Source organism: Chironomus tepperi, unplaced genomic scaffold (assembly GCF_022539635.2).
Source record: "Chironomus tepperi strain 1889 unplaced genomic scaffold, CSIRO-AGI_Ctep_v1 contig_382, whole genome shotgun sequence".
Classification (NCBI taxonomy): Eukaryota; Metazoa; Arthropoda; class Insecta; order Diptera; family Chironomidae; genus Chironomus; species Chironomus tepperi.
In genome coordinates, this window is record NW_027226504.1 from 81,324 (window position 1) to 92,281 (window position 10,958).

The following is a 10,958-nucleotide window of genomic DNA, read 5'->3' on the forward strand; positions in this document are numbered from 1 at the left end:
AATGGTCAGATTTTTAATATGCTGAGAAATTGGATTTGCTTCAAAGAATCATTGATTAAGGAAACATTCGGAAATTGTGTTATGCTTAGAGGTGAGAAAAGAGGTTTATAATCTTTTAATGGATAATTAATAATGGATAATTTTGCTTCAGGATTTAGTTATCAATCGCTACTTTTCCAGAGCGATATACATGAAGAAAGCCTAAACCTTTTTTGACAAATGAAAGCTGCTTTGAATGAAAAAAGTCGATTTAATAGTGTTTAGCGGAGTCTTATAAGCTCCAGGACAAATCCTCTTATTTTTGTCGCTCGGGGTTAGGGAGCCTGTTTTGAAAAAGCTATTTTTAGTATTTTGTAGCCGAGTGAACAAAAACCTTTAGAACTAGTCATCATCTACCCTTTAAATAGTTACAACATATTTTCAAAAATTACTTTATTAAGAAGTTTTTAAGACAACTCATAAAGATAAATAATTTTACCAATATCTATGAACACAAATATCTATTAATAACAATTCTGTAAAAAGAGATTAGAAAATATTCTGAAAGTTTTTAATCCAATATTTCCTTTTCCTATTCTAATTTTCCTTAAAAAAACCAAAAAAGGATTAAACTTTGTTTTTTCCTTGAAATCCAATTTTCACCTACCCAACAAAACACAGCAAAGTTTATAATCGGATCATCAACCACTGGAAAGAAAGTTTCAAAGTATTTACTTATTTCCAAATTATGTACAATACAATATTATTGAAATCGAATGTAAATTACTTTAAGATGCTTCTTCTCTATTGAATAGAATGAAAATTTTCATAATTAGCTTTATGCATTCTTTAATTAATCAACTACAGGAGTGTCCCCAGAAACTATTCAGGTGGAGGGAAGGGAGTCTCAAAATTTTTAATTTCAAATTTTTTCAGAATTGTCAAAATATAAAGCATACCGAAATATATTTAAGGGCATGAATTCCGATGCAAAACAAGAAATTCAATGAAAAAAATTGAAAATTTCTTAGTTGGAAAATTTTGGACTGCATTTGAAAAAAGGGAGCTCAAGTCCCTAGAGCCCCCGCTATTCTAACTACGCCCCTGCTAAATTAATAATTAAGATACCATGCGATAAACAAGCTTATCTCTTAGTTCATTAGTCGCTTAATTAACTTAATAACAAATCAATAATCTAATAATTGTCTATAATTACCATTACACTAATTTGAACAGCAACAAAAAATAGCTCGACAAGCTGAACAATCTTGTCAATCAAGTTTTGATTACAAGATTGAAAAAAAAATCCCAAAAATAAATATCCGATCAATCTTAAAATGCAAAACAATTATCAACAATTTAGCTTTAATCAATCAATCTAAAAAAAGTTGACTTTTTAGAGTAGGAGAAATGAATAACATTCGTGTGACATGTCAACATGTATCAATGAATTAATCAAGTAAAATTTTTCTCTCTCGACTCTTAAAAAAGTACACATCGTGACATTTCACATCATTAAGAGTTCATAAATCATGTTGCTGTAAGTATCAGCAAGTAATTAGTAGAAACAACAAGTTAACACATCACGATAAGATGAAATGAGAAAGAATAATTTTTTTTTTTATTTAACGACAAGTTTAACTTTCGTGTCTCAATGGATGTAATTTTCTTTGGCTCTCTTACTGTATCTTAATTATGGTGTAAGATGGAATGAAGTAAGTGCTTCAGTGTGAAAGATGGATATGGCGAATGAGAAAATGAAAGAATTAATAAGTATAAAAAAAAGATTAAGATAGTGTAACATTGATGGCAAACATACCAGTTCAATCAAGGATTTTAAAGTCTTCTTTTGCGAAAGTTCAATTAAGTTACAAGAGCTATATCGATTTTGTTTTACTGGATATGGTTCATATAATATGGAAGTAATGATAACATTGTTGAAGTCTAAACTTTAAATTGAGAATAATGATGATTTGAGAATTGATTACTCTACATTTTTATTACGGTGTTGTTACTTTGTAACAAATGTATACGGAGCCGATTTTTGTTGCCTGAAAAAGCACACGCTGTAGAATGACCGACAATTCGGTCCGAGGTAGACTTATTTCTGTCCTGAGACTGTATTTCATTGAATCTGGTCTGAATGTCACACTGACCTTGGCAGAATTTTCAATCATTTTTACGTCGTCTGATTTCCAGATCGTATGGTGCGATACAGTATAGCCGAACTTTTTTAAAAGTGGGATTCTTAGTTCCTGTGGTACTCTGTATCACAACCTAGTACAAGAGAAATCGGCCACTGATTCGTTAAGTGTCAATTAGGTTTTGCTGAATTTAAGCTCGAACTTGAGTGAAACTGGTTAAGAGGAATTTAATGTCCAGATCCCCAAGCAGCACAATGTATAAAATCATAAAAATGTGTCAAAATACCCCGTTATGGTACTGTCTACGAAACTTAGATTGTTACCGTTAAATCGGCTACGAAGTGATGAACTACTGAACACGGTATGCTGATTGAGTTAATGACTAGTTGTGACTCAGAGTGGACAAACATACGTTATAACTTGCTGATGACAAGCTAATATCCAGTTGATGACTAGTTGTAACACATTTTTGCCCACTCGTTTATAAAGCTTATCTTTTCAGCATCAATATCTATCATCACAAGATTTATGCGACTAGAGTCACTCATAAAATGGACATTCTAATTTTATATCCATCAATCTACCAAGAAGAACATTCTTGTTATTGAAAATATCAACAATTTCCTTTATGAACTAAAGAGAAAGTTTATTTTCTGCCTATCTTGTTATTCAATATTTCAATCTCTTCCAATAAAAATAGAAAAAAAAAGATTTTCCTTTAAGCATTCATGAATGGAATAAGATGCAGATGAGGAAAAATAAATGTTTTTAAATATTTTCAAATAAAAATATTGACACAAGACACTGACATCGGATGAGAATTGTGGAGGTGGCATTGGAAAATAACAGAAAAATATAAAGTAAGAAGAATGTTTCAAGCTGAGAAGAGAAATGAAAATCGTTTAGCAGCTTCATTCTTCACACAATTCATATATCTCAACTTGTACATATGTATGTTCTTTAAAATGAATAGGAAGAACATGAAAATGATGATGATGATGATGAAAATTGGATAAATGCTCTACACAAAAAAAGAAGAGATCGAAAAAAAGAAGTGAAAAGGGAAAATAGAAAAAGATTCTCAAATAGATTTTTCATCTTTTGTTATTTGACAATGTGAACATAAACACAACAAAAAAGCATATTTATAAAGACATGAGATAGATAGATAAATGGATATTGTGAGATTGACATTTTTAGAGAAAACATACAAACGAGTTTTAAACTATTGATAGCTTGATCTTACATGTTTGGCGCATTATTAGTTGGTTTTGGTTTTGGGTTTCTTTATTTCTTGCAGACTGGAGATTGATACACTCGAACAGCACAAATTTATTACTTACTTACTTCCTTGGCTGGTCCAAGATATTGATGTGGAATTCTAAAGACAGTCTCTTTCGGTCAAAAATTCGAAACACTTCTGTCAGTTCGGATATTAATTTGACTTTAGCGTCCTAATTTACATGATCCAATTATGAACATTCCAAGGAATTATTTGGTGTTCCTAGCGATCTCTTGCCATCCACAAAGTCTGCAGACGTTACTTTAAAAACTACAGCATCGCTTGGCATTCTGCATACATGGTCTGCCCATCTCAAGCGATTAGCACGTAGAACTGTAACTATATTTGCATCCTAGAATAACAGATACAGTTCATTATTATGTCTACTTCGGTATTCTTTTCCTTTGGTTTCGAAGCACGCGTCTCTCAAAGACACCTAGTTCGTCCTCATTCGCTTGTGTTGAGTTCTAGGTTTCTGAGCCATATAGCGCAATGACCAGGTTAAGCGTCTTGAACAGCGTAATTTGGTTTCTCTTCATAGGCTCTTGGATAACTCAAATCTTTTAATTGATCCAAAATCCGGCTTCAGACTGGAGACTTTTTAACATGACGTGACGAATTTGAACATAATTCCGCAGCATCTCAGAGTTACGTCGGAATAACTAGTAAAGGGGAGTTTGACCTCTTAACCCACCCATCTCCCACACACGTCCATGACACCAGCACACTCAGTATGTCATGTGTTGTCCTGTTGTCAGACGTCCAACAAGACATGCATAGAACAATGGTCAATCTACGGAAACAACCAACACATCATCCACAAAAAAGAAGCTCAAAATGAAAACTTAATCTTCTATTTTCATGACTTTCTATTCAAATATTAAAACTATTTGAATTTATTTTAGAATCATGAAGAATTGAAAAAGAGCAACGAGTGATTTACAGTATTATTTTTTGGTAGTTTCAACATGTTCTTTCCTGAATGCATTTCGTATATCCATGTGGGGATTTGTAACAGATTATTTATTTTCAATCTTATCAATAAAATATAAAATGTAAATTGGATAAAATATTTTTTTTTTCAATCAATAATTTTCCATTGGAGGCAATTTTTGCTCCATCAGCATCAAACACAGACGTAGTAACGACTAAAGTGAAAAAAAGAGCTTAATTTGCATTTTTTCAATTTTCAATTCACAAAAGCTCGTTTGTCTGCCTTTTATTTTATGCATATTTTTTTGGGAAGTAATGAAGTAATTGAAAGAATATATGACGAATAAAGCTAGTGAGGCGTGAAAAGAATTTTTTTTCACAACTAGCTACTAACACGTCATGATTGATGTTTCCGGCGTACTGCGAAGCGTAAGTAATCACGAAAAAATGTTCGCACAATAAATCACCGAAAAAGGTTCATAATTTATCTATCTACACACTTTTATTGCCTCATGTAGGTAGGAACGTGTGCACACGCGAAAATTTTTTGAGAATCCTTTAAGCAGGAGTTGGTGAGGCATGAAGATGTTAGCAGAGAAATTGGAAATATTTTGAAAGCCTTTAATTAACTAAAGTCCTTATTAAATAAGACTTAATAGCACATTCAGCTAATAATCAAGTCCACAAACATTTCAATAAGTTACATCCTCAATTTTCCACTCAGTTATCTCTGATAAAAGATCCAAAAAACTATTAATTTGCATGATGTCGCAATATGTTGTTCTATAGCTTGTGAATATAAATAAGGCAGGCACGAAGAATAACCAAAAAGTTCTTCAAATTCAGCACAAAAAAGCTTAATAGAAATATTTTGTAAGGAAAATCAATTTTCGAAAGAGACGGAAAAATTATGACAGTAGAATAAATCTTCAGAAAATAAGAAACGTGCTTAAAATAATGACTTACTGCTGCCCCCTTTTTTCCCTTGTTTTATTGGCATTTCATCCATCTAAAATAGTCTATAAAAATAATATTTATTGTATCATATATTATGCTACAATGTCATGCATTTAGTAGTGCATGTTTTTGAGGAGAAATGAGTGTGATTCAGAGTGCAATTTGTTTGGCTTGAAGGGTCAATCCTAACTTCAATTGATGAGCATACTGATAAACTGTAAACTTAGACTCCCATCAACTGTTGCCAATTATTAGCATCGAATCAGTTACAATCGATAGCCAAGTGCACCACTTAATTGGTGGCAATTCTGCAAAAACAACAAAATTTGTCAAGTAGCCGACACTTGCCTCTAAGTCTACTGCCATCTCGACACCCTGTTGGCCACATTTGAATATGCATCGATTTTTTCAAATTTCAACAAAATTTGAGAGTTAAGTCATTTTTTAAGGATTTAAGATTCTGGTAGTAATTAATAGAGTGATTGGAGAAACCGATGTCTGACTCCTAAGCTGACCAAATGTCAAGTGTACTTCTTTAAGTATCCCTTGATACCGCTAAATACACTGCTGGCTTTCGAGTTTTGTGCTGGGCTAAGTACATTAATAGATAAAGTAAAAGACTATCTAAAGGACCTCGTCTGATGGGTGGCAGCTTCAATCAGACTAGGGATGACATAGTCTACAACCGAGCATTTCCAAAAGCTACATAAGGGTATGAATCTAAGGTCTGTCTGATCAATATCCATTTGGCAATTTTTGAATATTTTTCATCAGTCCTTACCCTTAGGGGACATGAATATTGATGGAACAATGATGTATTTAAGCATGCTCAGATCTTCATTCCCTAGACACTATTCAACTCAACAAAATGCGCCAACAGCATTGTCATTGTACATCAACATCACAATAACTCTAAAAAAAAGTTTTCCAAACTTCCACCATACAATTCGCTCATGTATAGTGCGAAAAATCAATTACATCCGCATTGTGTGCTGCATACAAAACTCCCTCTTCGTATTTTTTTTCCTCCGCACATAAAACAAACTCGATGCTTTATTGCCATTAAAAGCTAAAATTTATTATCATTGAAACATAATAATTTTTTTGTTCCCCGACAAAGCCATAATGAAGTGTTTTACTTCTCATCATTTTGAGTGTTCTATGCTGAATTTTTGTGTATAAAAAGCAGTTGCATTTTTATGATCATCAAACACTATTCATTCAACACTTATATAGATATCATATCGATTTGTACAGTAGTAAACAAATATGTCATTAAAATTTTTTAATCTTCTTCTTTTGATGCTTGTGACAAGCTTTAACCAGTCAAGAGTTCATGGTGCAATAACAAAATGTGAAAAGAGTGTCACAACCACAAGTGGTACAAAAGCGGTAAATGAGAAAAAAGTGTGCTCGGGCGATTTAATATTTGAAGAGAGCTTTGATGGGACACTTGATATGGATATATGGCAGCATGATATTACATTTACGGGTGATTCGGTACGTGTACTTTGTAGTGAGACGGGAGGAAGAAGATTGAAAAAAAATAAAGGAAATTCTGCAAATATTTGCAACCTTTTCTCATTTTTCTTGTTTTCCTTACAGAGTCACGAGTTCCAATGGTACACAAATAACCGTTCAAATTCATTCGTTGACGATGGAAATTTAAATATTCGACCGACATTAACTGCAGATGATTTTGGTGAATATTTTCTATATACAGGATCTCTTGATATCGATGGACCATTACATGAACGGTAAGCATGAGGATAGAAGTGGAAAAAGGAAATCATTTTAAAGTTTTAAAATATTCAGAATAATCAGAATATTCTATTTGACTTTCTGGACACAAAGTTGATTCGATATGCAGGAATATTAAGTTTAGATGTAGTTTTAAGCAGAGCTCGAAGTCGTTTCGGATTTTGCATGAAAAAAGTCGACTTGATTCCGTATAAAATTCGAGTTGAATTCGAGCTCTGCCTTTAAATGTGATCGATACGTCGACCAGATGGATTTAACATTTAGATTAAGTCATCTTCAAGATTATTTACATCATAGCCACTGTCCAAATCTAAATTTTCGGTCAATTTTATCGATATCATATTTTATAAGTACCAATGAAGTTGCTCCTAAGAACACTCAAATACCAAAATGCCTAGATATCATCCAACTTTACTCCAATATCTGTTCAATAGAACATTTACATCTGTGCATGTAGAATCAAGTCAAAACACAGTGTAAATGCACGAAAATCCCATTTTTACTCTTCTATTTTCTTCTCTCGTTTCCAAAACTTTTTTTTTCTTTCTTCTCAATTTACAAACAAATCGAACACATCGAAGATGTACAAATGCAGCCAATTCAGGATGCAGACGTAATGGAAACCATGAGAACATTTTAAATCCGGTGAAAAGCGCAAGATTACGAACTTTGAACTCGTTTGCATTTAAATACGGTAAGGTTGAAATAGCAGCAAAATTACCGGCAGGCGATTGGCTTTTACCATCTATCAAGTTCCTTCCATTACGAAATTCATATGGTGGATGGCCTGCAAGCGGTGAAATTGACTTATTTGAAGCTCGTGGTAATCGTGATTTAATCAAGAGCGGCGTCAATATTGGAATTGATCAAATTACATCGTCTTTACATTTTGGTCCGTATGCTGAGGCTGATGCATGGCAATTGACGTCGTTTACACGTAATTCTAATGATAAGGCTAAGAGTTTTGCATCTGGTTTTCATCGATATCAAATGGAATGGACGAGTGAAAAAATCACATTTAGCGTTGACGACATTGTAAGTATGATGGGGGATTGTACGTAGATGACGTCTGCCGATTTGATATCGATATTGTCAAACATCTGAAGATTAGACGTCATTTATGATTGACCCCAAAAAATTTTATGTCCATCGCAGAAACTCACTTAAAATTTTAATTCTTTGTCTGCAGGAGACCGGAACTATAAAAGCAAAAAGTGGATTCTGGGAGAAAGGAGATTTTGATACAAAGTATCCAAATTCAAACAATCCTTGGACGGGAAAATCAAAGTCGATGGCACCATTCGATGAGGAATTCTATATATCTATACAACTCGCAGTTGGTGGTTCACACTTCTTCACAGATGATATTATCAATAATGGAGGTGATAAGCCATGGAGAAATGATTCGTCGACAGCTGCACGAGACTTTTGGCATGCACGTAACAATTGGCTGCCAACATGGAAAATTAATGAAAATCGTACAAAGGAAGCTTCATTATTGATCGATTATATACGTGTATGGGCATTGTAAATTGATACTTAAGCATGATAACTACTCGGGCAAATTATCGAATCAAAATATTTACAGCCACGCACATAATTATAATTATAACTTCTCATACTGAGAATATACAAGCACAGTAATCGTTATTGTTACACTTCACTTAATGACGGGGCAAAAGTGTGAGATAGAATAGAACTTTTTATGCTTCTTCTTATTATTGTTTCTTCTCTCCGCGTATTATTAATATATATTGATTTTTTGTGTTTTCGATGTGCTGATCAATTTCATGACCTTCTCAATGGATAACCTGTTAGCTTTTAACTAAGCATTCTTTATTAAATCGTTTGTTTATACTTTTTTGCTGATTAATATTTCTTTATAAATATTTAGTGGTCTATAACTGGTTGATGTTCTTTGTCGGAAATGATTAGATATAATAATGATGATCTGCTTACTTCTTGACATGGCTTGATAGGTTGAAATAGAATTGATTTATAGGGTAATGTTAAACATTATTCCGAACATATAAGGAACATACTCATGAAAATTGAGCATCCCCAACTATGAAGGGTCATTATCTTCATGAACATTCTCATTGAAATGAGCATGCTGATTGTACGTTAAGCCAACTTAGAACTTGACTAACAAGCATGCATCAATTTTAAAGAACTTTGAAACTAAAGAGAAAGGGAGATACTAGAAGCACACGATACTGCATGACTACTTGTAAGAAGCCTTGTAGTAAACGAAGATAATCAGTTCTATCTAATTATTCACACTTAAACTATTAAAGCAGATAAAAATCATTCATTTAGTATGACTCATTAAATTAGCATTTTAATCTCGAGACCGAGACTAAACATTCCGATACTGAGTTCCTGGGATTTGTGGATATTGAGACTTCGAAGAAATTCTGTTTCCCATACAACACAGAGTTTTTACGAAAGCAACGATTTGTCACCGTATTAATGGGAAATCATGAAATTATTCTAGCCTAGACATCGTAACCGTTGATTTCGATATATTTTTACGGCGAAAACACATTTCGCATCAATATGCTATTCGGAATATAGTCTCGGTTTTATTCCTGAATCTAAATCTTCTGTGTCTCAATCTCGGCCTCAAACATTCGTCGAAACAGAAACTCCGGGAAACCCTGAATTAAAAATTAAAAAATCGTGCACCAAGCAAATTACAATATCTGCTTAAAAGATCAAATCTATTACTTATTTCATCCCAGTCATAAATTAACACATTTAACAAAATTTCCGATTCAATAATAACTTTAATTATAATCCATGATGCCTATATCCATTAATTATTTTGTAAATTAATTTAATCAATCAAATAATTCAATAAATGCATGATTTTTGTGGTTTAAATGAATTACATTTGTAGTCATACTGGAATTTTTGTAGCAAATATCACGACAAATTTGATGAAAATGTTTGTGGATGACAAAACCACCAATTTGATTGAAAATTAATTAAATTGTATTGTAGCCTAAAGATTGATGATTATGGAGGGTCATTTTGGGCTATTTCAAATTTAATCAAAAGCTTGGAAAATTAGTTTTTAGTTTTGTGGTTTTTTTTTAATGCACAAGCAAATGTTTTCATTAATAGCAAGTCCAGGCAGCACAACGTGCATAATTTGTGATTAAGCATATTCTAGCGTCAACGAAAATCACAAGAATAGCTAAAGTGGCAATTTCTAAAGCCCTAATTCGTCTAATGGAAGTGATCTGGATCCTACTGGATTTTGGTTTTGTGGACCTGGAAGTGTCTTGGTTTCTACTGGATCTTGTTTTGCGGGTTCGGAAGTGACCTGGATCCTCCTGGATCTCGTTTTGAAATTTGGAAGTGACTTGGATCCTACTGGATCGCCTTGTGGGTTTGGAAGTGACCTGGATGAAGAAACTCGATAAAAATCAAGTACTTTTGTAATTTTTTATGACAAAATCAAAAATACAGAGGTCGAAGTCGGTGGTCAACTATAGTCGGAAGTTTGTTTGTCGAATATTTCAGAATTTTTTTAAAGTCGACTATAGTTGACTAAAGCAGCGACTAAAATCGACAAAAATGTAATTAACACTTGTGAATTATATGAGATCTAGGGGCCATTCACAACGTTACGCAAAAAAACGAAGTAGACCCAACCCTCCCCCCCCCCTCGTTACAAAATGTCGTAACATTTTTGGATGAGGGTTACAAAATCGTAGACCCCTGCTCCCCCCTAAAAAGCGAAAGTAACAAGTGAACGGCCTCATAAAAATTTCAAATCTCATAATATTACTTCAATATTTAACTACTTTATAATCTCAGAAAGTCTAATTTTCTTATTTTAAGATAAAAAACTCTCGAGAAAGCCGATTTTGCCTCGAATTCTAATTATTGGA

At 33.1% G+C, this 10,958-nt stretch overlaps 1 protein-coding gene across 1 annotated transcript; it reads left to right on the forward strand.

The window, feature by feature from the left end:
- The first annotated feature begins 6,564 nt into the window (after window positions 1-6,564).
- On the forward strand, window positions 6,565-8,587 carry LOC139096298 (beta-1,3-glucan-binding protein-like). Its single transcript, XM_070647998.1, has 4 exons — window positions 6,565-6,795; window positions 6,901-7,052; window positions 7,638-8,091; window positions 8,246-8,587. Exons 1-4 carry the CDS (start codon window positions 6,565-6,567, stop codon window positions 8,585-8,587), a joined length of 1,179 nt encoding a protein of 392 aa, XP_070504099.1.
- The last annotated feature ends 2,371 nt before the right edge of the window (window positions 8,588-10,958 follow it).

Excerpts from the sequence above, each read along its gene's own strand:
- LOC139096298 (XM_070647998.1), top strand. The coding sequence starts at position 6,565 with ATGTCATTAAAATTTTTTAATCTTCTTCTTTTGATGCTTGTGACAAGC. Across the intron at positions 7,053-7,637 it reads GATGGACCATTACATGAACG|ATGTACAAATGCAGCCAATT; the intron begins GTAAGCATGAGG and ends AACACATCGAAG. Across the intron at positions 8,092-8,245 it reads CATTTAGCGTTGACGACATT|GAGACCGGAACTATAAAAGC; the intron begins GTAAGTATGATG and ends CTTTGTCTGCAG.